This window comes from Agaricus bisporus, assembly GCF_000300575.1.
Source record: "Agaricus bisporus var. bisporus H97 unplaced genomic scaffold AGABI2scaffold_1, whole genome shotgun sequence".
Taxonomy (NCBI): domain Eukaryota; kingdom Fungi; phylum Basidiomycota; class Agaricomycetes; order Agaricales; family Agaricaceae; genus Agaricus; species Agaricus bisporus.
The window spans coordinates 1911580-1933421 of record NW_006267344.1 but is presented as its reverse complement, the minus strand read 5'-3'; the positions used below and the strand labels follow the sequence as shown (position 1 = coordinate 1933421).

At 47.2% G+C, this 21842-nt stretch overlaps 12 protein-coding genes across 12 annotated transcripts in view; 4 read left to right on the top strand and 8 right to left on the bottom strand.

Annotated features, from left to right (window-relative positions):
* Positions 1 to 802, bottom strand: part of AGABI2DRAFT_147844 (hypothetical protein) — a gene marked incomplete at both ends in the record, with an annotated part of 3811 nt that extends 3009 nt beyond the window's left edge. Inside the window, one exon of the mRNA XM_006454422.1 lies at positions 530 to 802. Coding sequence (XP_006454485.1) covers positions 530 to 802 — 273 coding nt within the window. The remainder of the gene's footprint in view (positions 1 to 529) is intronic.
* The window catches only part of AGABI2DRAFT_182460 (hypothetical protein), a 2671-nt gene extending 1444 nt beyond the window's left edge, over positions 1 to 1227 (top strand). The window contains exons 2-5 of the mRNA XM_006454421.1: positions 186 to 267; positions 317 to 473; positions 524 to 1030; positions 1083 to 1227. Coding sequence (XP_006454484.1) covers positions 186 to 267; positions 317 to 473; positions 524 to 1030; positions 1083 to 1097 — 761 coding nt within the window. The 3' untranslated portion in view covers positions 1098 to 1227. The remainder of the gene's footprint in view (positions 1 to 185; positions 268 to 316; positions 474 to 523; positions 1031 to 1082) is intronic.
* Positions 1228 to 1337: 110 nt separating this feature from the next.
* On the bottom strand, positions 1338 to 1505 carry AGABI2DRAFT_60375 (hypothetical protein; the record flags this gene model as incomplete). Its single annotated transcript, XM_006454420.1, has 1 exon — positions 1338 to 1505. A coding segment is annotated over one exon (168 nt), but the record flags the coding sequence as incomplete, so codon positions are not given.
* A 1306-nt stretch (positions 1506 to 2811) lies between these two features.
* Positions 2812 to 3889, bottom strand: AGABI2DRAFT_61786 (hypothetical protein; the record flags this gene model as incomplete). Its single annotated transcript, XM_006454419.1, has 4 exons — positions 2812 to 2874; positions 2926 to 3044; positions 3110 to 3181; positions 3247 to 3889. The coding sequence occupies 4 exons, from the start codon at positions 3887 to 3889 to the stop codon at positions 2812 to 2814; spliced, it is 897 nt and encodes a 298-aa protein (XP_006454482.1).
* A 607-nt stretch (positions 3890 to 4496) lies between these two features.
* AGABI2DRAFT_214600 (hypothetical protein) lies at positions 4497 to 6005 on the bottom strand. Its single transcript, XM_006454418.1, has 8 exons — positions 5939 to 6005; positions 5831 to 5892; positions 5679 to 5763; positions 5564 to 5627; positions 5237 to 5511; positions 4935 to 5185; positions 4814 to 4876; positions 4497 to 4756 (listed from the first exon to the last, which is right to left on the bottom strand). The coding sequence occupies exons 1-6, from the start codon at positions 5971 to 5973 to the stop codon at positions 5098 to 5100; spliced, it is 609 nt and encodes a 202-aa protein (XP_006454481.1). The 5' UTR covers positions 5974 to 6005; the 3' UTR covers positions 4497 to 4756; positions 4814 to 4876; positions 4935 to 5097.
* A 28-nt stretch (positions 6006 to 6033) lies between these two features.
* On the top strand, positions 6034 to 7101 carry AGABI2DRAFT_182458 (hypothetical protein). The gene is made up of 5 exons (XM_006454417.1): positions 6034 to 6158; positions 6214 to 6303; positions 6371 to 6514; positions 6577 to 6731; positions 6788 to 7101. Exons 1-5 carry the CDS (start codon positions 6071 to 6073, stop codon positions 7076 to 7078), a joined length of 768 nt encoding a protein of 255 aa, XP_006454480.1. The 5' UTR covers positions 6034 to 6070; the 3' UTR covers positions 7079 to 7101.
* Positions 7102 to 8298, bottom strand: AGABI2DRAFT_133168 (ubiquitin). The gene is made up of 4 exons (XM_006454416.1): positions 8174 to 8298; positions 7897 to 8124; positions 7283 to 7842; positions 7102 to 7232 (listed from the first exon to the last, which is right to left on the bottom strand). Exons 1-4 carry the CDS (start codon positions 8275 to 8277, stop codon positions 7207 to 7209), a joined length of 918 nt encoding a protein of 305 aa, XP_006454479.1. The 5' UTR covers positions 8278 to 8298; the 3' UTR covers positions 7102 to 7206.
* Positions 8299 to 8477: 179 nt separating this feature from the next.
* On the bottom strand, positions 8478 to 9603 carry AGABI2DRAFT_62628 (hypothetical protein; the record flags this gene model as incomplete). The annotated part of the gene is made up of 6 exons (XM_006454415.1): positions 8478 to 8562; positions 8681 to 8941; positions 8992 to 9057; positions 9109 to 9211; positions 9262 to 9388; positions 9445 to 9603. Coding segments are annotated over 6 exons (801 nt in total), but the record flags the coding sequence as incomplete, so codon positions are not given.
* A 421-nt stretch (positions 9604 to 10024) lies between these two features.
* On the top strand, positions 10025 to 10960 carry AGABI2DRAFT_147838 (hypothetical protein; the record flags this gene model as incomplete). The annotated part of the gene is made up of 5 exons (XM_006454414.1): positions 10025 to 10100; positions 10148 to 10250; positions 10300 to 10682; positions 10735 to 10866; positions 10920 to 10960. The coding sequence occupies 5 exons, from the start codon at positions 10025 to 10027 to the stop codon at positions 10958 to 10960; spliced, it is 735 nt and encodes a 244-aa protein (XP_006454477.1).
* A 139-nt stretch (positions 10961 to 11099) lies between these two features.
* Positions 11100 to 13384, bottom strand: AGABI2DRAFT_114231 (hypothetical protein; the record flags this gene model as incomplete). The annotated part of the gene is made up of 10 exons (XM_006454413.1): positions 11100 to 11450; positions 11507 to 11534; positions 11584 to 11666; positions 11716 to 11874; positions 11932 to 12142; positions 12192 to 12281; positions 12348 to 12482; positions 12537 to 12661; positions 12721 to 13292; positions 13348 to 13384. The coding sequence occupies 10 exons, from the start codon at positions 13382 to 13384 to the stop codon at positions 11100 to 11102; spliced, it is 1791 nt and encodes a 596-aa protein (XP_006454476.1).
* Positions 13385 to 13786: 402 nt separating this feature from the next.
* AGABI2DRAFT_197646 (hypothetical protein) lies at positions 13787 to 17222 on the bottom strand (the record flags this gene model as incomplete). The annotated part of the gene is made up of 12 exons (XM_006454412.1): positions 13787 to 14060; positions 14113 to 14226; positions 14292 to 14862; positions 14917 to 15212; positions 15262 to 15592; positions 15642 to 15915; positions 15971 to 16239; positions 16297 to 16608; positions 16659 to 16686; positions 16736 to 16810; positions 16863 to 17038; positions 17092 to 17222. The coding sequence occupies 12 exons, from the start codon at positions 17220 to 17222 to the stop codon at positions 13929 to 13931; spliced, it is 2709 nt and encodes a 902-aa protein (XP_006454475.1). The 3' UTR covers positions 13787 to 13928.
* A 1076-nt stretch (positions 17223 to 18298) lies between these two features.
* Positions 18299 to 20360, top strand: AGABI2DRAFT_197644 (hypothetical protein). The gene is made up of 13 exons (XM_006454411.1): positions 18299 to 18365; positions 18418 to 18425; positions 18477 to 18530; positions 18590 to 18595; positions 18647 to 18688; positions 18738 to 18841; positions 18889 to 18932; positions 18985 to 19044; positions 19102 to 19252; positions 19309 to 19446; positions 19520 to 19796; positions 19860 to 19942; positions 20014 to 20360. The coding sequence occupies exons 1-13, from the start codon at positions 18329 to 18331 to the stop codon at positions 20270 to 20272; spliced, it is 1263 nt and encodes a 420-aa protein (XP_006454474.1). The 5' UTR covers positions 18299 to 18328; the 3' UTR covers positions 20273 to 20360.
* The last annotated feature ends 1482 nt before the right edge of the window (positions 20361 to 21842 follow it).

Here is a 21842-nt window from a genome sequence, read left to right as displayed (position 1 = left end):
ACAGTTCTCTCGACCCATGGGGCGTCTTCAACCTCCCCCTGCTCGGTGACGTAGACCTCTTTGGGACCCTCACTAACCCCCCCTTCCTGGCCTCTGCCTTCCTCATCGGAGGCACCCTCTACCTCCTCACTCGTTCCAGTATGTCCGTTCCATCTTCATCGCGTCACATCTTTTCACCACCGCAGCCCAACGCAAGGCCCTCGATCCCACCAAATGGCTGGAATTCCCCCTCAAGGAGAAAATCCAGGTTTCCCCCAACACTGCCATGTACGTCACGTCCTCTCCCCCTTCACACTTCCTTCATTTCCCTCTCCAGTTACCGTTTCAAGCTTCCCGGCATGCTCGACGTTCTCGGTCTTCCTATCGGTCAACACGTCTCCGTCTCTGCAGACATCAACGGCAAACTCGTAGCCCGCAGCTACACCCCCGTCAGCAGCGACAACGACCCTGGCTGTTTCGACCTTCTCATCAAGGTAACTTTTCAATGAACATCTATTCTTCTCTGTTTCTAATTTTATCCCAGACCTACGAAAAAGGCAATATTTCGCGCACCATGGATTCTCTTAAAATTGGCGATACTATGCGCTTCAAGGGCCCCAAGGGCAACTTTATCTATACCCCTCGTCTCTGCGAACATATAAACATGATTGCTGGCGGAACTGGTATTACCCCCATGCTTCAGATCATCCGTGCTGTCCTCGGCAACCCCGCCGACCCGACTGATATCAACCTCATTTACGCCAATGTGAACTATGATGATATCCTTCTCCGGGAGGATTTGGACCAGCTTTCCAAGCTTCATTCCAACCGCTTCAAGGTCTATTTCGTCCTCAATAACCCCCCACCTTCCTGGGACGGTGGCGTTGGTTTTGTCACCAAAGATCACATTAAAGAGCACCTCCGCAACCCTGACGATGGCAACGGCAAACTCCTCATCTGCGGGCCTCCTCCCATGGTTGCCGCGATGAAAAAGAATATTCAAGAACTCGGTTACCCCGCTCCTAATACCATTAGCAAACTTCAAGACAAGGTGAATCTTGCATATTATATCTCTATGAATTTTACCGACCACTTCTCCCCAGGTCTTTGTTTTCTAAGCTGCTCGGAATATACGTCGTCAAAGCGTTATTCGTCATTTATATAGACATCTGCAAAATAATAGTTATTCGATACCTATTACAAGTAGCTAGATTCCCATCAATCGATATAGATCAACTCTTGTCAGGATTCACCAGAGGTGGCATCCGGGGTTCTATCCGGGCGGCACATTTCAAGGCTGATAAAACAAGGGATTCATGAAACACGGCATGTAACAGACCACACGCAAGTACGTACCACCTCACAATATCCTCCGCAGCCTGCATTCCTATGTAAAACTCCTCTTCAGTCGGCTCTCTTTCCGAGATTCGCGCTATTTGAATCGCGGCATCGTAATAATGCAACGGCGAGATTTTGTCTTCGTCGTGTTGAAGCAGGGGGACTATAAAACGGAAATGGTGAAGCATCCGTGCATGAGGTTTCATTTGAGGTTGAAGGGGTATTACGAGACGTGCAAGGGTATCTGTAATTGCTAGTTAGTTGTCACAAAAATTGAAATTGGGAAGGCAATGAAGGGAATGGAATGCACCGATTTCAGGGATGGTATCCAGGAGGACACGACGGAAACGTTGTCCGGCATATGGAGTCCCTTGTTTATCAAAATGAAGATCAGTAAGTAGGAAGGGGGATGGGGGAACACTGGACCTGACCTGGTCTACCCCAACCTTCATGAACGATATCGTTGGGTAATGATTCGTATGAAACTAAACATGTACGATAATATTCTTGTGTGATATATTGATGAACCGACTGTATATTCATGCTTATTAGTTAACGAAACAGGGGGGGGGGGGGGAACCCAAACAAATAAAACGGTGGATGGGAGGAATGTAACACAACGTACCTTTGGCAATTCATTCTGACGTAGCGTTCTCGGTGTTTTAGATATCCGTTGTAGTTTCAAACGAATAGCCACACGTCGCTTGACACATAACAGTAGTGACACCACCAACTATTCAAAATCACAAAAAACCACAAAATAGGAGAGAATAAATTCAGTGAATCCGCTTAAACCTTTAAAAACAACAACAACAATCCACTCACCACCACGAGATACGAAGCACCAATCACAAGTGCATTAAAGTTATTTATCCAATCCCTACCCGGCGACGTTCTCACAGCTTGCGATAACACAGCAGCACATGAAAGTCCAGCTGTAGAAACAGTCAATAACACAACTAACGCGTAACTGGCTTCAGAAAGCGTCCTGAGGAGTTTCGGAGACAGCATCAGGCAAGACAGAGAGATGGGTGGTTCATTGCCAGGGCTCGTAGTAGTAGATCAGCGGAGATGAAGCTTGCAACGTTACGTTCAACAAGGCAAGCCGCGCGAATTCAGTTCCTTACGTCATACAACAACAAAAAGTTATATTTACACATTTTCAAGAGGCGGAAAGCCACAGAATGGTTTAGATACAACTATTTCCAGGACCATGTAAAGGCTGGTCAACCATAATACATGCGAAACTCTAGGACCAAGCACAGCTTGTTGAACCCGTGTTCAACGAATCGAAGAGGAAAAAACTGCTGTTCCAAACAGCAGGCAAACTCGAAGCCGAAATGTGAAAAAATCAAAAGCATTGGGGGGTATCTTGGCGGAATACGGTGAATGCAGTTGTTCACGCCGTCTGTGTTTCTTCAAGCTTGGACGTTTTGACTGTAAGAGACAAAGCAAGGGTCAACACGAAACAGACAACAGGAAAAGAGTTGACACTCACGCGAACTGGCCCAAAACATTACCTGCTGGGTTATACTCGCAGACATAAAATTTCGCCAGCTACAGGGAGACGTCAGTATTGAGATCATGTCAAAGAAAAAAGAGTCCTACTCCAAACGAAGACGAGAAAATCCCACTACATTCCTGGACAGCACAACCGAGCTGCGTAGTGCCTTTCCACACCATTTGAGTGAAATGAGAAAACTGTGGATTATTGGGGTTGTAGTCGCCTTTTTAAAGGTTCGTAAATAACTTGGATGCGGGACATGCACTACTTGGACTATTTGATACTCACTAGCTTCGTCAGCCCATGACTTGATGGCTTGAGGGATACCATATGAATTTCCAGTACCAGCAGCCAAATTTTCTATTGATCGAGGCACAATCAGGAACCCCTTCTTTTTTTGGCGACCTGAGATACCGGAAACTCACCTCCAAATCTACCAAGGGCGCCTCCTGAATGCTGGAACTTACAACCGTCGGCCCACTGCTGCGCCTTACCGGCGAGCTCGTCACTCCAAGTCAAGGGAGCGGCACCATGCTGTGCGCGAACAGTATTGTGCGCAGATAAATACGCCTGGATATCGCTAGACGAAGTCCCAGAATTGGAGCCAGGATCAGCTTCGGGGGCTTGAGTTGGAGGGGGTGGAGGAGCCTTCGTAGATGTCGTGGGTTTCTCGCTTGTAGTAGGCTGGGGACTAGGCCGAATACTCGTTACGAAACGGGAAGTGGTAGGCTTAGGCTCGGGAGTAGACGTGGTGGTCGGAGTGGTCGAGGTATGAGACGATGTAGATGTAGCATGAGTCAATGTAGATTTGACGGAAGAAACGACAGATGACGTAGCGGCGACAGATGAGTGGGCCGATTTCGTCGATACCGATACAGATGAAGAAGACACAACAGTAGATGAGGTCGGTACAGACTGAGCGGGATCAGAACCAGCACCGATTGGAGGGACAGGTTGACCAGTGAAAGTAGGAGCAGAAGGCGCTACCACAGAAGATGTGGTGACAGGAAGAGCAGGCTTTCTGTTACAAGGACTCTCAACCAGGGAATAGACAGTGAATTGAACCATTTTACTTACGCTGATCCACACGCTGTAGAGATGATTGAGTCCCAAGTTTGGCCGGAGTTTTCAACCTTGTTGACGACAGAGCCCCAACGGTCGGTGCCCACCATGCTACCCGTCCATCCCCACTTTGATTTGCACTTCTTGACACAATCAGCGCTTTGATAATTCTTACGGGCACAGGCTGGACCAGCAAGTCCTCCTGGGACGGCAGAAATAGCCAACACCAGCGAGAAAAGAGCAACAAGACGAGTCATAGGGCTCGCAGAATGAAAAGAATGTCGATAAAAATGAAAGACTGGCGGGACAAAGGCAATCCCGGAGAAAGGCTTAGAAGGCTCTGAAAAAAAAGGTTACGGTGTCCAGTTGGGAATTTATATCAAACTTGCCCAGGGCATATTTTTTTGTCCCAGCAGCGGTTGCTAAGTAATGTCAGTCAGGAGTGGCGACCATCTATACTTATGGACGATCCGGGCAAGGTGGGACCCCGACAAACAAACAAGCCAGATTGGGTTGGTCAGTACCAATGGACAACAGCGGCTCGACCTCTCAGCCTCTACCACCGTATTACATTCTCGTCTCTCATTCTTCCGTAAACAACGCTGCACCAGGTGCACAATCAAGTAACTTCAGCCACCCCATCATCCAGTATCAATACCAGGATGATTCAGCCCTACCACTGTTGCCTCAACACCCAGATGAACACGTCCTAATTCTAGATTATGAACCCTTGGCACAGAAACCTTCGGTCGTCAAGAGCATCTCTCCTGATCTCGTCGTGACTGGACTGAAAGTTGACGACGCACCAGGCGCCGCCGCCGCAGATGAAAAGAATGCACATATGTTTGTGATAGAAACCACGAGCGACGATCAGTGCGTTGCTACCATTAACTTTCACCCTCCATCATCTCATCCAGATTTCATATCCAGAGCTCAAAGCTCATCCGTAACTGAGAAGCTACCACATGCTACCTTGGCGCAATTTAAGCAAAGGTACGTCCATCATTTAGTGTTCATCTCGATTGAGCTGAACCTCTCTATTTCCCTCTAGAAATGCCATCCTCCGCCGCGCATTAGTATTTCCAGAAGATTCAAAGACTTCGGTTGATTCCAGTGAACAAACAAGTGATCCTCAATCCAGCTTCGTACCACCATCCAATGCGTAAAATTGCCGTACCACCCTACAAGCAGTATAGGCTCTATTGCTACAAGAATTACCGTCGAGTTCTTTTAGTCCCTCGTTTCATTGGTCCACCCCGAATCTGATCGTGACCATCTGCGAGTCTGGGTGGAGAAGTGTTGCTATAATCGAAGTGTCAGTTCTGATAATGGAAGACACTGCACTTCAATCACCTTTCGCTTCCCTGCTTCGCAGCCTCCTGAAGCGCATTAACGTCCACAAGCGAGTTTATAGCGAATAATGCAAGGCCACCGATACCGAACAGGACCATAGGATTTGTCAACAGACCGGAAAGGCTGAAGGAATGCGGCGGCACAAAGAAGTCGAGCTTTTCTTTTGGCGTCAGTTTGAGTGGGTATGACAAAGAGACGGTTGAGGGTGGATTGAAAGGCGTTCCGAGAGTATATGGGTGTACATGGGCAGTCTCATTATTGACGTCGACTCGCAACTATTCGTATATGTCAATAGAACACATCGTAAAATGCGGATAATGCGCGCACGTTATCAAAAGAATGGTCATGAGCAACCACTGATAGTAGATGAGAACCTGTCGGCACATTATAACTGCAAATTCAGTCAAAAAAGGATGGGGGTCGCTGGAGAGATGGAAAATACATGGTGAAGCTGCCATTTGCAGTGACACTACCACCTAATTGTCCATTGTTGAGGACTACCTTCCCCCTTCCTAGAGAAACAGCATCTGTACGACAGCATTCAAGTGGTTAGATTACTGAGAGAACAGGTGAAGAGACGGGGAGTAGGCAAACCTGGACAAACGTCGTTCCATACGACCATGCCAGTGAGATCAAACGCAGTGGCAACGAGAAGCCTGAATCATGTTAACCGCAGATACATGTGCTAGATATTTAACATACCATGAGGAAAATAACAGCGTCTGTAGACCCAGCATGTAAGTGGCAGTTAAGTCAGAGTTAAGTAGAGGTATGATCACGTGCAACTCGAGAGGTTTCTTCCCCTCCCCTACTATCTCTCGAATACCTCTAAAAATGCGCCAAAAGCGGGCAAAAACATATCGCAAATTAATGCACCTCTATTGTCGATCTTTCGGCTTCCGACAGCCATATCAGGTCCTTGGTAAATTCTCTACCGTCTCCCAAGTCCTGCCTCCAATCTCATAGTATCCGGCTAGTTGATTCAGAAACTTGTAAAGCTGCAATCTCTCACAAAATCGACATCGTCAAACAGCTAGGGACTGTTCTGCAGGGCGAAGTCAAACCCAGTATGTCTTAATGTCATTCATAACAACTTATAGGTTGTTAAGCCCGCACGGCAAAGCGGCTCTTTAGTGATCACCCAATGCTGTATTCATGAGCTCTATCTGCAAGGCAAATCCCAACAATCTGCAACCGACCTTGCCAAAACCTTTGAGCGTCGCAAATGCAACCATAAAGAACCTATACCCGGAGATGAATGTCTGTTAAGCGTTGTTGGTATGTCATTTCTTTTCTGACAGGTTTTCTATCGAAGTTGCTGAACGAACATCAACTTCTAGGTGAATCAAACAAACACCGATATGTGATTTTCACACAATCCCATCCTCTCCGAATCAAACTTCGCAGCATACCGGCAGCGCCAATAATTCATATCAATCGTTCAGTCGTAGTCCTTGAGCCCCCAAGTGACGTTACGCTACAAACAAAGAGCCGGGTAAGAGGCTGAGTGTCTCTAACTTGTGGTGCTTTCTAAAGATTGATATCCTACAGGCGGAAGAACAATCCCTGCATGCTACGGACAAGAGCAATGCCCCAACATCGATATCTGAACCTCCAAAGAACAAGAAAGGTCCCAAGGGTCCGAACCCGCTTAGCGTGAAGAAAAAGGCGATCGCCAACCCTTCGACTCACATTTCAAGACAAACGAACGAGATGCCCGCCACACGGGGTATGAAACGGAAAAGAGAGGTTGCTGATGATGAACGAGATAGTGATGATGAAATAACGGCAAACAAAAAGCGAAAGCGGAAAAGAAAGCACAAATCATCACAGCATGCTTAGGCTCTTGAATATCTTACAATATCTTACTAATTCTTGTGAATAAAATTCCACGAAACGACGAAAGTGATCATTGTGAATGATGTAAAACTACAAGCCAGAACCAGACAACATCAGCGCCCCACAGTCAATCAATTGCCACCACGCAGACGAAGGACTGAAAACATATGAGAAAGAACTCTTCGAATATTCATGGAAAACACTCACCAAGGTGAAGAGTGGACTCTTTCTGAATGTTATAGTCCGAAAGAGTGCGTCCATCTTCCAACTGTTTACCAGCAAAGATAAGACGTTGTTGGTCGGGAGGAATACCTTCCTTGTCTTGAATCTTCGCCTTGACATTGTCAATCGTGTCTGACGACTCGACTTCCAAAGTGATGGTTTTGCCAGTAAGCGTCTTCACGAAGATCTGCATACCACCACGCAGACGGAGCACAAGGTGGAGAGTCGACTCCTTCTGGATGTTGTAATCAGAAAGAGTACGACCATCTTCGAGTTGTTTGCCAGCAAAGATCAAGCGCTGCTGGTCGGGGGGGATACCTTCCTTGTCCTGGATTTTGGCTTTAACGTTGTCGATGGTGTCCGAGGATTCAACTTCGAGGGTTATGGTCTTGCCGGTGAGCGTCTTAACGAAGATCTGCATACCACCGCGGAGACGAAGGACGAGGTGAAGGGTGGACTCCTTCTGGATATTGTAGTCAGAAAGAGTGCGGCCATCCTCGAGCTGCTTTCCAGCGAAGATCAAACGTTGTTGATCGGGAGGGATTCTAGAAGAGAATAAGCATAAGCATTGAGGCAATTATGTAACCAATGATGCTCACCCCTCCTTGTCCTGGATCTTAGCCTTCACATTATCGATGGTGTCTGAGGATTCAACCTCGAGGGTGATGGTCTTTCCCGTGAGAGTCTTGACGAAGATTTGCATGCCTCCACGAAGACGGAGGACGAGATGGAGGGTGGATTCCTTCTGGATGTTGTAGTCCGAAAGCGTGCGACCGTCTTCAAGTTGCTTTCCAGCGAAGATGAGACGTTGTTGGTCGGGAGGGATCCTAGGCGCACGTTGAGTCATTAGACGGTTGTGAAATGAATGGAGCTTACCCCTCCTTATCCTGGATTTTGGCCTTGACGTTATCGATGGTATCCGAGGACTCGACCTCAAGAGTGATGGTCTTTCCAGTGAGGGTTTTGACGAAGATTTGCATGTTGTTAGAGGGCGATGGTGTGGTAAAGGATAAGAAGGGTAGATGGATAGGGGAGGCTCTTATAGCGTGGCGGGCGGAGTTTGAAAAGGCACCGCCCGCTGACTCACTGGAGCTCATGGCTGGAGACCCCGATTATTTGTCAGCACATAATTACAAGTCCAGCCGAGTCTATTGTGTTCTATCATGTTCTCGGTATACAGCTACTCGTCAAACCACAGCCGAATAGACTTGTCCTTCTCCATCCCCGCAGATGCCATGATTCCCCGTGAAGGGTGTGTCTGGATACTCAGTCAGTCGACAATTACTCATCGGAGCGTATTCACTTGCCGCAACAGACAGGACTGTATCTGATTCATACAAATGAGTGGTCATTGAATATACACCACGGAATTGTTATCGCCACGCACCACGGTGTCCATCGAGACTCTGGACCACTTGCCGTGTTTGCAAATTCCAGATATAGACCTTGTTGTCTTCACTCCCGCTTACAATAAATTTGCCCCGTTCATACAGAAGAAAACATGACGGAATACAATAAGTTCGGTTGACATGACCTACGTATGTCTTCGCACAATGTGACGAAGGGTAGTTCCATAGCCGAATTGTTGAATCTTGCGTTGAAACGAGGACAAACTTCGAATTGCTCGAAAAGCGTGCATGGGAGCTACGAGGCGATCATGAGAACAGTGGACTTGCGGAATACGGAGTGCAAACCATATGGGATTGTCATCGTCTACCAGGGTCTTCAAACATTGACCCGAGTCCGCATCCCAAATCCGTCTGTCAGATGCGTCAGAGATATTCATCCATGATTAGGATAGGTCAACCAACATTAGTCCGTCCATCGCGCAAGAAACAATCAGAGAACCGTCATGGTTAAAGCTGACCGCGGTTACTGGGTCAGAATGAGCAGGGAGAACCTTGAGCTGTCGGCCTTAAAAAGGATGAGATAGCTAGGAAAGGACATAGAGCATAATGACGCACCTCTTGCGACGTCCCAAACACGTATGGTCTCATCATATCCTCCCGAGACGAGTAAATTAGTATCAGGGTTGAAATTCACGCAGAATACAAAGTTCGTGTGTCCACGGAGGGTCTTGAAAGCCTCTCTCTGCAGTACACCTTGAAAAATGATCAAATAAAGAGAAGAATAACCAAGCGCCTTACCTCTTCCATACTCCATATGATGACGGTTTTATCATCGGAAGCCGAGGCTAGGAATGCACCGTCGCTTGACCAGGACACATCTGATACCCCCTCACGATGACCTTCAAATGTATGAACAAATTGGCCTGTCTCTGTCTCCCAGATCTTAATACTTTTATCCGAAGCTTTCTCTCAGTAGTAAGACGTCGTCAAGTCATTTGGAAGATCGGGCGTACAAGAGGAGGCTAGGTATGTCCCGTCAGGGCTAAATTTCAGGCATGAAACAGCACGCTTGTGTCCACTAAGAAGAAAGCGAGGTTTGAATTGAGGTGTGTCAGGACTAATGTTTTCCTGCATCGCGGGCTCAGTCGCTGTCTGCGCATTTGGGGAGTTTTCTGAAGGCTTGAGAGGGGGTGTGCTGTCGTCGGTTGCATCTTTCATCTCAATGTCTTTGGTTGCGTTCATGGTGTTTGTAGAAGGGGGAGACAGAAGAGATTATGCGCGTTCATTGAGTGTATATGGCGGGCGTCAGAATTCATAGATAAACCACGTGCTCGAAAAAGTCAATCTAGTGATGCTTCCCTAAGTTTTTCAAAGACCAATGGACACCACTGCTACTTCCTGGATAACACCGCCCTCGCGGCCAGAACTCATCGAAAATCTTGTTTCCGGTGTTGGTATGTTCACAAATTACCGTGAGGAGACCATTTTAATCTTACAACAGATCGCTATAACCCCAACAACGTGAGCATATTGGAGGACTACCTGTATCACCAGATCAGGCACGAGGAGTACGACTGTCTTGCAAACCTTGCAATTTTGAAGCTGTAACGCATCTTATCTTGAGAAAAGCCACCTCATTTATTTGTTCTGCAGGTACCAGTTTAACCCAGAACTCTACAACCCGGATATTGTCATCAATGTCCTCGTGAAAGCTCTCACAGCTTGTCCCCTCCCCGATTTCAACCTTTGTGTTTCTCTTCTTGATGAGAAACCGATCAACGCCCAACTGGAGGAGCCCGACCCACTACCCACTCTGCTCCCTATCCTCCGTGGACTGCATGACTTACTCTTCCGTTGCCGGTTCCCTGCATTTTGGGACGTCTATCGCTCTGATGATCTAGAGAGTCTTCGGGACAATTATACTGTGGAGGTGGCGGGTTTTGATAATGAAGTCCGACAAGTTGTCGTACGAGCTGTCAAGGCCGCTTTTAAGCGGATAAGCACCGCTAGACTGGGGTCTTATCTGGCCCTATCAGGTTTGTCGTATGGAGAATCAACCGCTATCAACAAGCTGATGCAGTTCATTAGGCGATGATTTTACTGAATATGTAGCTCGACTAGGGTGGACCATTGACTCCACCACAGAAGTGGTGAATATCCCCCCAAATCCCGACAACCAGATCGAGGCCACAGTCATACAAGAGAGTATCAAGCTACCACGTATGTTCTCTTCTACCTCCCTGACAAGCGCGGATTTGACGTCAAGGGAATAGAACTCGCAAAAGTCATTTCACATTCTGTAATCAAGGCATAAATACTGTCTATTCTAGATTGTCAATCAATTCCTCCTTGAAACTCTAAATCAATTCCTCTTTGAAACTCTAGCAGAGGTTTCTGAATCATGGAACGAACACACGCAACTGTCGTAAATAGTCATAGATAACTTTTTGTCTTCACGTGAATGCAGCAATAGTGCCCCAGATAGCCATTACAGCTCCCATAAACATCATTGCAGCATCAAACACGCTGCATTTTCCTTCTATCTTCACTTTGGCAGCAATAGGTCCAATGATAGATAAACAGAAGGCGGAGAAAGATCCTAAAAATGCCATCATAACGCTGAATTCAGGTATATAGATGGATACGGCGACCGAGGCACATGTTATCCCGATTCGTTGGACAACTGATAGGACCTTTCGAAGGACCGCACGGCTACGGCTTGCCTGGGTCTCAATAACGTCTTCTGAAGATTTCTTGGTTTCGGGCGGATCCAACCCCAATAAAATTTCCAAAGTCGACATAAGCTAAGTTGGGTATCAGTCAATAATATCTCAAAGGAATAACCGAGCAAAGCACTTACGGGTCGCGTATTCAGCGCAAATTTCGACCTGATTGAATGAGTATTTATGAAGAGAAGCTGAAGGAGGTCAGGCTTACAGTGGATTGAGCACGAGCATCCAGAGAGCAGCCTGGTTTAGCAACGGGTTGAAACCGGGGGTATTCAAGATATCAATACTGATCTGGAAGACGGTCAGAGAGATAAGTAAATATGAATCTTAGATCTCGTACCTCGTCGCTTACACCTTTTCCATACATCAAGTAACCAGCATAACCAATGAGAGCATAGATGACTGTGGCTACGACGAAGGCCCAGTTTATCATCCTGTCGAATTCTGTAGGATCAATCATATCCCTCACTAATGAAGGAACAACGACGTGTCCGGCAAACTTCGAAGCGTTGCGTTAAGAATAGATCACTGCAAGTAAGTGAGTAGACCGACTTACACCAGCCATAAATAACCCAAATGCGACTCCGAGCTTGCTCGCACTCTCGAATCCCAAACTTGTATCAGCCGGGTCCCAAAAGCTCCCGGGTGTCTCTTTTTTGAAAGTACCGTCGATGAGAACAACAACCAGTATTAGTGCGGTCGAAAGAAGCCCGAGAATCGAAGTGTACGAAAGCAGAGATAGCGGTAGAAATACCGTCGGAATTAACCTATATTCAAGTTCAGCGCAAAATTTCGTTATCATGATCAGCGACTAACACCAAGAGCCCCCACAATTTATACGTATTCGCCGAGTACGTCGGTACGATCGTATGTAATGAATCGGCATACAAAGTCACTAAAACGATGCTAAAACAGATGATTTTAGTACTTTCGCCCTAGGAAACACTCGAAAAAACCCGGTCCTTGACTAACCTCACAGCAAAAAGCTCCAGGCAAAACATGAAGCTAATGAAAATGGTTGCTCTGGGTCCGAACGCTTTTCTACCGATGTCAGTATACGTGCGCAATCTCGGATCGCTACAAATTATACGAGCAAGAATTTTAGCCCTGAGAGCATGAGATGAGAAAAATTATCAGACAAGCAGAAGATTAAAACCATACGTATAGCAAGCCAAGCCACCATAGGCTATTATAAGAATAGTCCCCATGAACCAGCCTGAATAGGCGAAAGCCAGTGGCTCTGAGAGCATGCCAATGCCCAGAAGGATGGCTATGGAATTAAAGAGCTAAAAAGTACCTCCATTGAATTAGATATTCTAGACCATTGGACATAAAAAAAGCGCACAGTCTGGCCAAAGGTGCTCTGACCCATGCTTTTAATGCTTCGCGTTGGCTTCGTACTTCTCGCAAGCGAAACGTTTGATAGCCGGCGCTGAGCAGCCAAGTGAGGTGAGTTCGTATCAAGTTGGTTTTGCTTCGCTGACATGGACATTCTACGAGGGGGTACATCGGAAGAAAAAGAAACCTTGTGTGCCAACAAAGGAGTCGTCTCCTGAAGTTGTGGTTTCCATTGTAGATTTAAAGACGAGGGAATGGTAGGTTGGGGTCTTACGGCACGCTTCCGCTCGTTCATCCGCTTCGCCATTTGCTTCATAACTGGCACACTTGCTGACACTGGCAGTTGTACCGGATGAAGTGAATTTGGGTCCGGGGCTTCAAGGTCTTCATCCCACTCCAGCTGGTTCACAAAATCGTTCTGAACTGCGGTATGGTCACCGGTATTACTGGGTTCCAAGTAATCTCCATTTTGTTCATCAAAAGGACCAATGTAGGCCTCTTCGTCCTGTAAGAATGTGTCTTCGTCGATGTGTGGAGAAGGTAGTGTCGAATTTGCAAGGAAGTATTGGGCACGGCGATCTGGAAAAATTTCGCGGATTCTAGCAGAGAGTAAAAATAGTGACAAATGACACACATGATGCTATAACATCGCGGACGCTAGGTACAGTCATGGCCGAGCCCACCATGGGCGGCACAGGTACTGAGGTCATGATAACAGGAAACGGGTGAAGTTTTGGTAGTTTCTAGGATGAAAAAATGCTGCCTGTCTTTATCAATTTGCTTTCGACTGATCTGATTGGAGATGGACTCGGACCTTGGCAAGGAGACCTGTCGACTCCTGCTCTCGAACCGGCTACTCTAAATGATTTTGCCGGGAGAACCGCAAGGTCCGTTGGCACTCATCGCCATCGGTCGGCTCAAGAGATAAACAATCACTATCATGCATACAGCTCTGTGGAAACCAATCTCCAGACCCACCTTTTTATTCGTGCTCGAGATACAACATGTTTATTACTGTACTATGTGTTCACTATTTATACACCGGTACAGGGTATGCCACCTGCCCTTTATTCGGGCGAGAGCCTAAGTTAAATCCCCGTGCGAAATATGTACGCTAACACCTCTAAAGCGGCTGAAATGGCGTATTGAAACAGAGGGGAGCTAGATTGAAGTCCATTCCGTGGTCATCGGTCATGATATAATATTTCAATGAAATTATTGGTTGTGTGTCAAGGCACGTCGATTCTTCCATTGCATATAGGGTTGCTGAGAGATGTCATGTCCAGGACCTCCCTTATTACGGGAGCTGCGTCGTGCGTCGGGGAGTTTCAGGTAGGCATTGAGTTCCTGGTTCTGAGATCAATTTTACGCCAGGGACATAGGAAGGCCAACAACTGACCGCAATCCGTTTCTTCATACCAGCTGTGATTGGGACCCACCACTTTGTTAATGCCGTCTTTAGAGCGAGCTCTCGATGACCCTTCGGGTTCAACCAAGCTACGTATTCTTCAAGCTATGGGAGGGTTATATAAGTATCGCAACGGGAATAAGGAGGATGAACCTGCTTGCCTCTTCAACGGTTGAGTAAGCCGCCCAGTCACTGGAACCGAGCACCCCCTCTTCGCCTTCTTCTTCTAACCGTCGCGCGTCAACACCATCTTCCCGCCTCTTCAAAATATCAAGATCAAATTCACTCGGCCCTTGAATGAATATCCGCCCAGTGCCATATTGGCCGAGAGCTGGATTATTTGCAGCAGTGCATCCAAGTCCGTCGAACCACCAGATCCGATTGTAGAAGCGATCCTTTCCCAGAGGTTTTGCACGCACTCCTCCTACGTGTTGCCTGAACTCACGTTCGATACTTTCAAGGCGACGTTCTAGCTTGCTGACCTCTTCATCCAGTCTCCTGTGTTCGGCCAAAGCTTGTTTTAGTTGTGCTTGCTTCGCTCGTGCTGCACCTCTTGCTTTTGCATTTGCAACCCGCATATCTTGCTTTTTTGTCGCTTTTCTTTTAGTCACTGAAGAATGATCACCTCCGGAAGTATCAGAAAGTTCACTACCATCGTTCATCGGTGTGTCTTCTTCAGCGCCATTTGTCCCGTTTTGTGTTATTTCTGCTTCAACTGCGAGAGCACTCATGTCTTGTAGGCTGAAGGGGGTATTTTAAGGCGAAGAAAAAATTACAGTAAGCACGAACACGCACTGTTGCTTTTTTAATCGGTTGACGTCTATTTTCGTCTTGCGGTACTCGGTCAAAGCTTCCTCACACGTTTCCATATGAGAGCGCACTGTTTTACTCGATACAGCCAGATTACAGAAGAAGGAAAGAATGGATAATCGATCTTCAGGAGACAGCGAATAGTATCTTTCAGCAGGCAACGAAGGATGTGTGAGGGTCTGAACGTCACTGCAACTAGTTTCACTGACGTCCTGAGGGGGTGAAAAGAACAATTGTGTTAGGATTTCCCTTAGGCGAGGAAAATTTTCAAGGGTAGCATGCTAAGGAATATATAAGTTTTTGTATAAGTTATACCTTCGAGGTACGTACGTCTTTCAAACAACCGACCAAAGCGTCCTCCCAACCTTCGCGCCCCTCTCCATGACGAAGAGGAACTCGTTCCCAGTTGTTACCCACGTCGGCCAGTGCGCCCATCAACTGCTCTACGGTGACACCAAAAACCTCGTGTTCTGAACCGAAGGTTTCCTTGAGCTTCAGAAGGCTTAGTGTGGCATTATGCCTTGTGAAGGGCACTGTCCGAAGATTGTAAATGAGATTCGAGTGAATTTCGCCTAATAAAGGGCATGGCAAATCGGACATTGTGTGCTGCAACGCACAAGCCAGATCATCGAGTGTGAAATGCCACACATGCAGGGGTTCACTACAATATGAAATCAGACAGCACTTGGGCAGACCAGGGGTCGACCCACCCATAAGCGTTCAAGAAGTTCCAACAAAGCAGCATCGACTCAAAGGTATTCGGAGAATCATTGCAAGGGAGACCAGACCGCTGAGCCATTGGGCGTTGCAAATGAATACCTGCTTTCTTATCTTTGTCATTTATTCGGATATCAAGGTCTTCTGTTGGGTAGCGAACAGGCCGTTTCTTCTTTTTCTCGACAGCTATACGCTCTGCCTCTGCCTCTTCTTTTGCCAGTCTCTCCTTCTCCGCTTTTTCTTGAGCTTCGCGTTCCTTCCTCCCAACTACAAAGGGCAACGGGTCTAAGGCGGGAGAAAGGATAGAACGGGGTTAACACACCTTTGCCCTCTTGCCCAGCCGTCATTTTCTTTTGTTTCTTAGTCGGGGGACCTTCTCTGTCCTCCCAGACTTTTTTCCGTTTGTCGATTTCGCCCTTTTTAATATCTTCCACCCCTTTGCGGGTTTCTTCAGGCATGATAGAGCTCACGCCATAATGTTTGGCGATTAGTGGTTTGACGGTCCAGGGAGAAGCAACAGCAGCATCGCGATCTACGCAATCACGAATAAACCGACGAAGTATCGATTTTGAAAAGGATAAGCGGTCGCGACTGAAGGATAGCAAACGATCCAGCAACATAAGAGTCAGGGGATAGCAACGAGCTCACCTTAAAGTATTACACTGACACTCCATGACACTCCCAATGACCTTGGTGTCCTTTTCTGTGGCTGTTTTGGCCACCTTACTCTTTTCTCCCTTGTCCTTCTCAAGTTCGAGGATATGGACCCAGTAATAGTATAACTCGGGATTGTCTTTCGTATTTGCCTCCTGTATTGGAATGTTCAGGTCGCCTCCATATAGATGGGGTTGTTCTTCGTCAAGAGTTCTTTCGGAAAGATCAGTGTCCTTGAAGGCGTCTCTTGCCTGCTGGTCAGCACTAAAGCGAGGCGGATAGACCTTTTCAATAAGACCGTAGTATCTGTGGAAACTCGATTGGTATGAGCACGATGTCAAAAGAGACAAACATACTTGACGCCTTCAATATCTACGAGCACCTCTAGAGATAACAGTTAGGAAGGAAGAGCGGGTTGTTTATGAAGACGCACTCTCGCTTTTAAAATAGCGATCCTTGAAGCGGTCGAAGACAGCTTCAACAAGATGATCGAGACGACCCATGACCTCTTGATGCGAAATTAAGTATATTAGACAAGAGATAGATAGAGATGGACATACGCCATTGCACCGCTCTCAGTACAGGGGACTTGAGGGGTTCGGAGAAGCGTGCATGCATGGTACGGGCCTCCTGGCGTTCACTTTCCACTGCCTGAAAATAGTCAAGACCGCTTTTGCCGGTGACCTCGCACTGGAACTGCTTGAGCCGATAGAAGGACATGCGAGCAGCATAAGACCTATACGAGAGAGGTAAGATGAGGCGTAATGAGGAGAAGAAGGATGGACGCACTCGTAGGTCTCGAAGATTTCGCCGGTCTCCTCGAGGTAGAAGACCTCGCGCCCAGGGTCTGTTTCAAGAGCGCGGACAAGCTCCTCCGTGGGCTCGGTGAGGACTACGCGCTTACGGCGACAAGTAGGCATGGATGGGGGGAGGGGGAGGGACTAGGGACGCGAAGGGGAGGGGAGAAGAGAGGGGAGAGGGGAGGCGTGGATGTGGGAGGAAGGAGTGATGGGGGGGCGGGAAAAGGGCCAGGTGGTCTGGTCGGAGGGGGCCAGTCTCTCGCTGCCACTACGCTGCCACTCCCGTCCCTCCCTCGCCCGCTCCAGCACCTCGGCCCACCCCCACCCTTCTCCACCTCCTCTCCCAGTCCTTGCCCACTAGCCCCCCACCACCTTCACCTGTGCCGGGCCATCCAGTCTCGTCTGCCAGTTCGTCAGTATATCCTTTCCAACCAAGGTCCCCTCCCGTTTCCATATATATTCAATTGCCGCTCGCATTCCTCCGTGTTGTCACTTATACACCGCACACTGCCCTCACTCAGGTGCTCCAAGCACGCACACCTTCCCTGTGACCATTTGTACCAACTTTCTCAATTTTTTTTACATTCTACCGTTCGGTGGAGGAGACCGATGGCGAACCAACGCTGCACGTCAGTATCACGTGACCGGCTATGTTGACGACAAATGATGTTTTGTCTACCGAAGTCTTCCAGCACAGGTGTCGACATGTTCATCCGAGAGCCCCGACGTATAGATGTCAAGGACCTTGCTGCGAATGCAAGAAACTTGTTTTTTTTTCCTCTGAGAAAAAATGAACATTGGAATAAACTTACTATTGATATCCTCCTCGCGGATCCAATGCCACGATTCTCCCTTCTAAAGTCCACCTGCGAGATCTTGGTACCAGTAGGCCACTGAGTTTGGCTAGTTCGCCTTGAGGTAGAGCAAACAAATTTTGTTCAGCGGAGCTCGTTGCTTAAATTCCTCACATTCATCCATGACCAATCTCTGGAACTCGTAACTCTTAACCGATTGCACCTTCAAATCAACATGATTATAGTGTTAACGGCATCGTCTTAAAGCACTCGCAAGTGAAAGGATATTTCAGGCTCGGAATGCGGGCCGCTGAAAGGCTGCACGGTCCGGAGGTATCCCCTAGGTTTATCCCAAGTTCTTAAAGCAAAGGATTGGAGAAGCTCTCGAATCTTCACCTTTCCCATAAACCAGTTCCATTGTTCAGGCCAAGAATGCCAGCAGAATCGCCCAAGCTAAATGTCCTGATGTGTAAGCTCTTTCCACCTCCCTGTAGTACCCTTCTAATCTAATCTATTCGCAGGTGGTACCGTAAGTCATCAAGCTGAAATTCAACTTGAATAAAGCCCTGAAAATCCCTAGGGCGAGTACACGACAGGATGGACGGGATCAGGAGCATCAAAATCAGACAAGAAGGTTGGTCTGTGTATAAGTAGAGTGTTTGGCGTGTACTCAACCCCTCCATAACGACTTAGATCGGAGTACGTTACTTTATGCAGCAAAGCGGAGACTTGCATACTTAGTTCCCGAAGGTTGTTGGTTTAACCCTCTTCGACCTTCGAAGACTGGGCAAGGTAGTTATTCCTCGCTCCACGGTCAGCTCTCATCTGAGGCCCCACTCAGATCGACAAACTTGGAATGGTGGGAGTGAATGGCAAGAAATTCCCCGATATTCGTCAACATCTCGCACAAAATATCGGCCAAGTTTATAAAGATATGGACCTTACGTATGAACATCCCCGCTAATTTAAGCACATCACTAATTTAACTTTAGTTTTGACGAGTTCCCCAAGGACGGCAAAGTCGATGCTGAAGCCTGTCAGTGGACCTCAAGCTTTCCCATCATTTCTCAGCTGATTAAATTCCACAGACAAGGAGGCTATTGATAAACTCCAACCTGGTGATGCAGTCATCATCTTCACTCCCGACAGTAAGTCTCTCATTATAACTATCACCAACCTTTTTTTTGCTCATGCCGTCCAAATAGATACTCATTATAACATTGCGATTTATGCTATCGAGCGAGGGATCCACGTCTTGGTCACTAAACCTGCAACCCAATTACTTTCTCACCACAACGAGTTGATCGCCGCAGCTGAAAAGCACAAAGTCGTTTGCTTCGTTGAGCATCACAAACGGTTGGCATACAGCTCGTCCATCTTCTAAATATACTTTAACCTCTGTCGATCCTTAGCTTCGATCCTGTATACAGCGATGCCAAAGCCCGAGCTCAAACCCTAGGCGAATTCAACTTCTTCAATGCCTGGATGAGTCAACCCAAGAGTCAACTCGAGACCTTCCGTGCCTGGGCAGGGAAGGACTCCGACATCAGGTCAGTCAGATTTTTATGACCTCGAGTGTCAGCGCACTATGAATAAGAAGGCTGATTTGCATATCTCACAAAGTTATTATCTCTCGTCCCATCACATTGACATATGTTGTTGGATTCTTCAAGACCTCGCTATCCCGACTCGTGTAGTTGCTAGCGCGGCTACGGGTATTGCAACAAGTGACCCTTATAACTGTGTGCCGGAGACCGAGGACACCATCACCCTCCTTGTCGACTGGCAGTCAATCAAGAGCCCCAAACACAGAGGAACTGGGGTATACACCGCAAGTTGGACGGCTCCTCTCAAGGCCGGCATACATACGGGGCAACACTGGTATTACATGGCAGAAAAGGTCAGTTCATCGTCCAGCGCAGTCAGGGTCGCTTGTTATTCATCTTGATCATTGATATGTTAGGGCGACATTAATATTGATCAAGCTCACAGAGGATACGACGCAACCGTCGATGATACCGGGAAGGCCTGGTACAATCCATTCTAGTGCGTATAGGGTACACCCCTTATCTTGCTGATTATCGCTCATCCGGAGGCTCATTAATGATGTGCCACAGTATGAAATATTCACCATCAGAAACGGGGCATTTCGACGGTCAACGCGGATACGGTTATATCTCTATTGAAAAGTTCATCGATGCAGCGCGCAGTGTGAATGCGGGGGAATCGGCCGCATCGGAGTTCGATAAACATGGTCTCCCTACAATACGTAACACAGTCCTCACAACAGCCATTCTGAATGCTGGTCGCATCAGTTTGGATGAGAAGAGGCCCGTTGGCATCAAAAAACACGGCGATCAGTGGGTTTTGGAATAAAGCAATATATAGCAGTTTTTGCGCTTCTAGCCTCCTACCACACTTCTTGTAACCTTATGTATACTTACCGCTTGTCTGATCCCTGGGTGGTTTTAGCATGAATTGATGGTGGCAAGATGGTGGCGACCATCAATGGTGTATATAAGTAAAGTCGGATGCAATTCAAGGGACTTTTGAATTGAGTGCCGCCCAGTCTTTGAATGATCGATCTCCAAGCTTCAACCATAGAAATCTGTCAGAAGCCTGTCGAAATGTGTTACGGATAACTCCAAAGGGTTTAAACGTTCCATGTCGGTGGTTGGTCTGCTCCACCTCATTATCCGTCGGACAAATCTTGGCCGCATTATCAGCCTCGAGTTGAAGGCGACCGTGAGATTGAAGGAAATCTCTCTGTGGAAGTCGCCCAAAACCCACAAACTCTCGCCTGCCATAGAGTGGAATTTGCAACATCGTTGAACAGTCGGGGCCGCATGTACTACTAGATGACGTACACGGGGAAGGGTATGGAAATCGTGTCTGAGTACAATCAAGCATTGATTGATGGAATGTGACTACAGATCAATGAGATGGACCAAGTATTGACACTGAATGGCTTAGCTGCTTCTAGGAGATTGCAGTGATCCCAAAGAAACAGCCGAATGTGGCAAGGAACGGAAAAATCAAAAAGGAAAGATTGCAATAGTGTCCCCTCCATCGCGTCTTCGACACAGACGGACCAGGCGAAATGTAAACAACTATGTATAAACTGAGAAATAAGATACTTATAACGAAGGTGACGGTACTGAACAATAAAGAGAAGGCTGCCGTCTTGCAAAGAAAGATTGTACGGGATTGTGATGAGTGTCTTGTGAAGCGATTTGAATGAAATGGGATGCATAGTGACGAGAATGGGAATGAATGTAATAGTCGGACATGGATGGTAAAAAGAACAAGGGATGCAAAAAAAGACCGCGTAAACTAGACTATTTTTCCGGAAGAAAGACTTAGGTCAAAGAACGGAAAAGGGGGGGTGGAGAGTCCAGGAAAAAATGCAAACAAACTAATGATGCTTGATGCCGACGACCTCGAGACTTCAACAAGTGTTACTGAAGATAAGGTTCTCGTACCCTCTCATGCCGTCGGATATCCATATTCTTTCATATAGGCTGTGTATCTCGCCAGAATAGAATAGTGGGTGCGGACGATATTGTCGGATGATTGCTAGCGGAAACGATGATGCGTGGATGAGAAACTTGCTGGTATTGTCGATGCGGTGTTTATTGGTGATACATTTTTTGGACCGTTGCATTTGGATACGACAAAAAAAAAACTGAGAAGTGGAATTACAGGGTTTGGTACCCATTATGAGACAAGGGTGGTGCGTGGTGATGAAATGTTCAGATTGTTAAGAGCGGATCGACCAAAGGTGACAAAGTCGTGTGGAAGGAATTGCTCTGGAACAGTTTCTACACGATGCTTATTTAGCACAGGCTCAAAACGTGAAGGCTGATTTTCCTTGTCGTCGGTAGGACACGAGCTCGAGAATGGATCACCAGAGAATGTCGGCGTAGACGGGGTGAGGGGCATATCA

Excerpts from the sequence above, each read along its gene's own strand:
- AGABI2DRAFT_197644 (XM_006454411.1), top strand. The coding sequence starts at position 18,329 with ATGCCAGCAGAATCGCCCAAGCTAAATGTCCTGATGT. Across the intron at positions 19,253-19,308 it reads TTCGTTGAGCATCACAAACG|CTTCGATCCTGTATACAGCG; the intron begins GTTGGCATACAG and ends GTCGATCCTTAG. Across the intron at positions 19,447-19,519 it reads GGGAAGGACTCCGACATCAG|TTATTATCTCTCGTCCCATC; the intron begins GTCAGTCAGATT and ends TATCTCACAAAG.
- AGABI2DRAFT_182458 (XM_006454417.1), top strand. The coding sequence starts at position 6,071 with ATGCGCCAAAAGCGGGCAAAAACATATCGCAAATTAATGCACCTCTAT. Across the intron at positions 6,304-6,370 it reads GCAGGGCGAAGTCAAACCCA|TGATCACCCAATGCTGTATT; the intron begins GTATGTCTTAAT and ends GCGGCTCTTTAG. Across the intron at positions 6,515-6,576 it reads ATGTCTGTTAAGCGTTGTTG|GTGAATCAAACAAACACCGA; the intron begins GTATGTCATTTC and ends ATCAACTTCTAG.
- AGABI2DRAFT_133168 (XM_006454416.1), bottom strand. The coding sequence starts at position 8,277 with ATGCAAATCTTCGTCAAAACCCTCACTGGAAAGACCATCACTCTTGAG. Across the intron at positions 7,843-7,896 it reads AAGATCCAGGACAAGGAGGG|AATCCCTCCCGATCAACAAC; the intron begins GTGAGCATCATT and ends ATTCTCTTCTAG. Across the intron at positions 7,233-7,282 it reads AGAGTCCACTCTTCACCTTG|TCCTTCGTCTGCGTGGTGGC; the intron begins GTGAGTGTTTTC and ends ATATGTTTTCAG.
- AGABI2DRAFT_214600 (XM_006454418.1), bottom strand. The coding sequence starts at position 5,973 with ATGCTGGGTCTACAGACGCTGTTATTTTCCTCATG. Across the intron at positions 5,893-5,938 it reads ACGCTGTTATTTTCCTCATG|GCTTCTCGTTGCCACTGCGT; the intron begins GTATGTTAAATA and ends AACATGATTCAG. Across the intron at positions 5,628-5,678 it reads GCAAATGGCAGCTTCACCAT|TTATAATGTGCCGACAGGTT; the intron begins GTATTTTCCATC and ends CTGAATTTGCAG.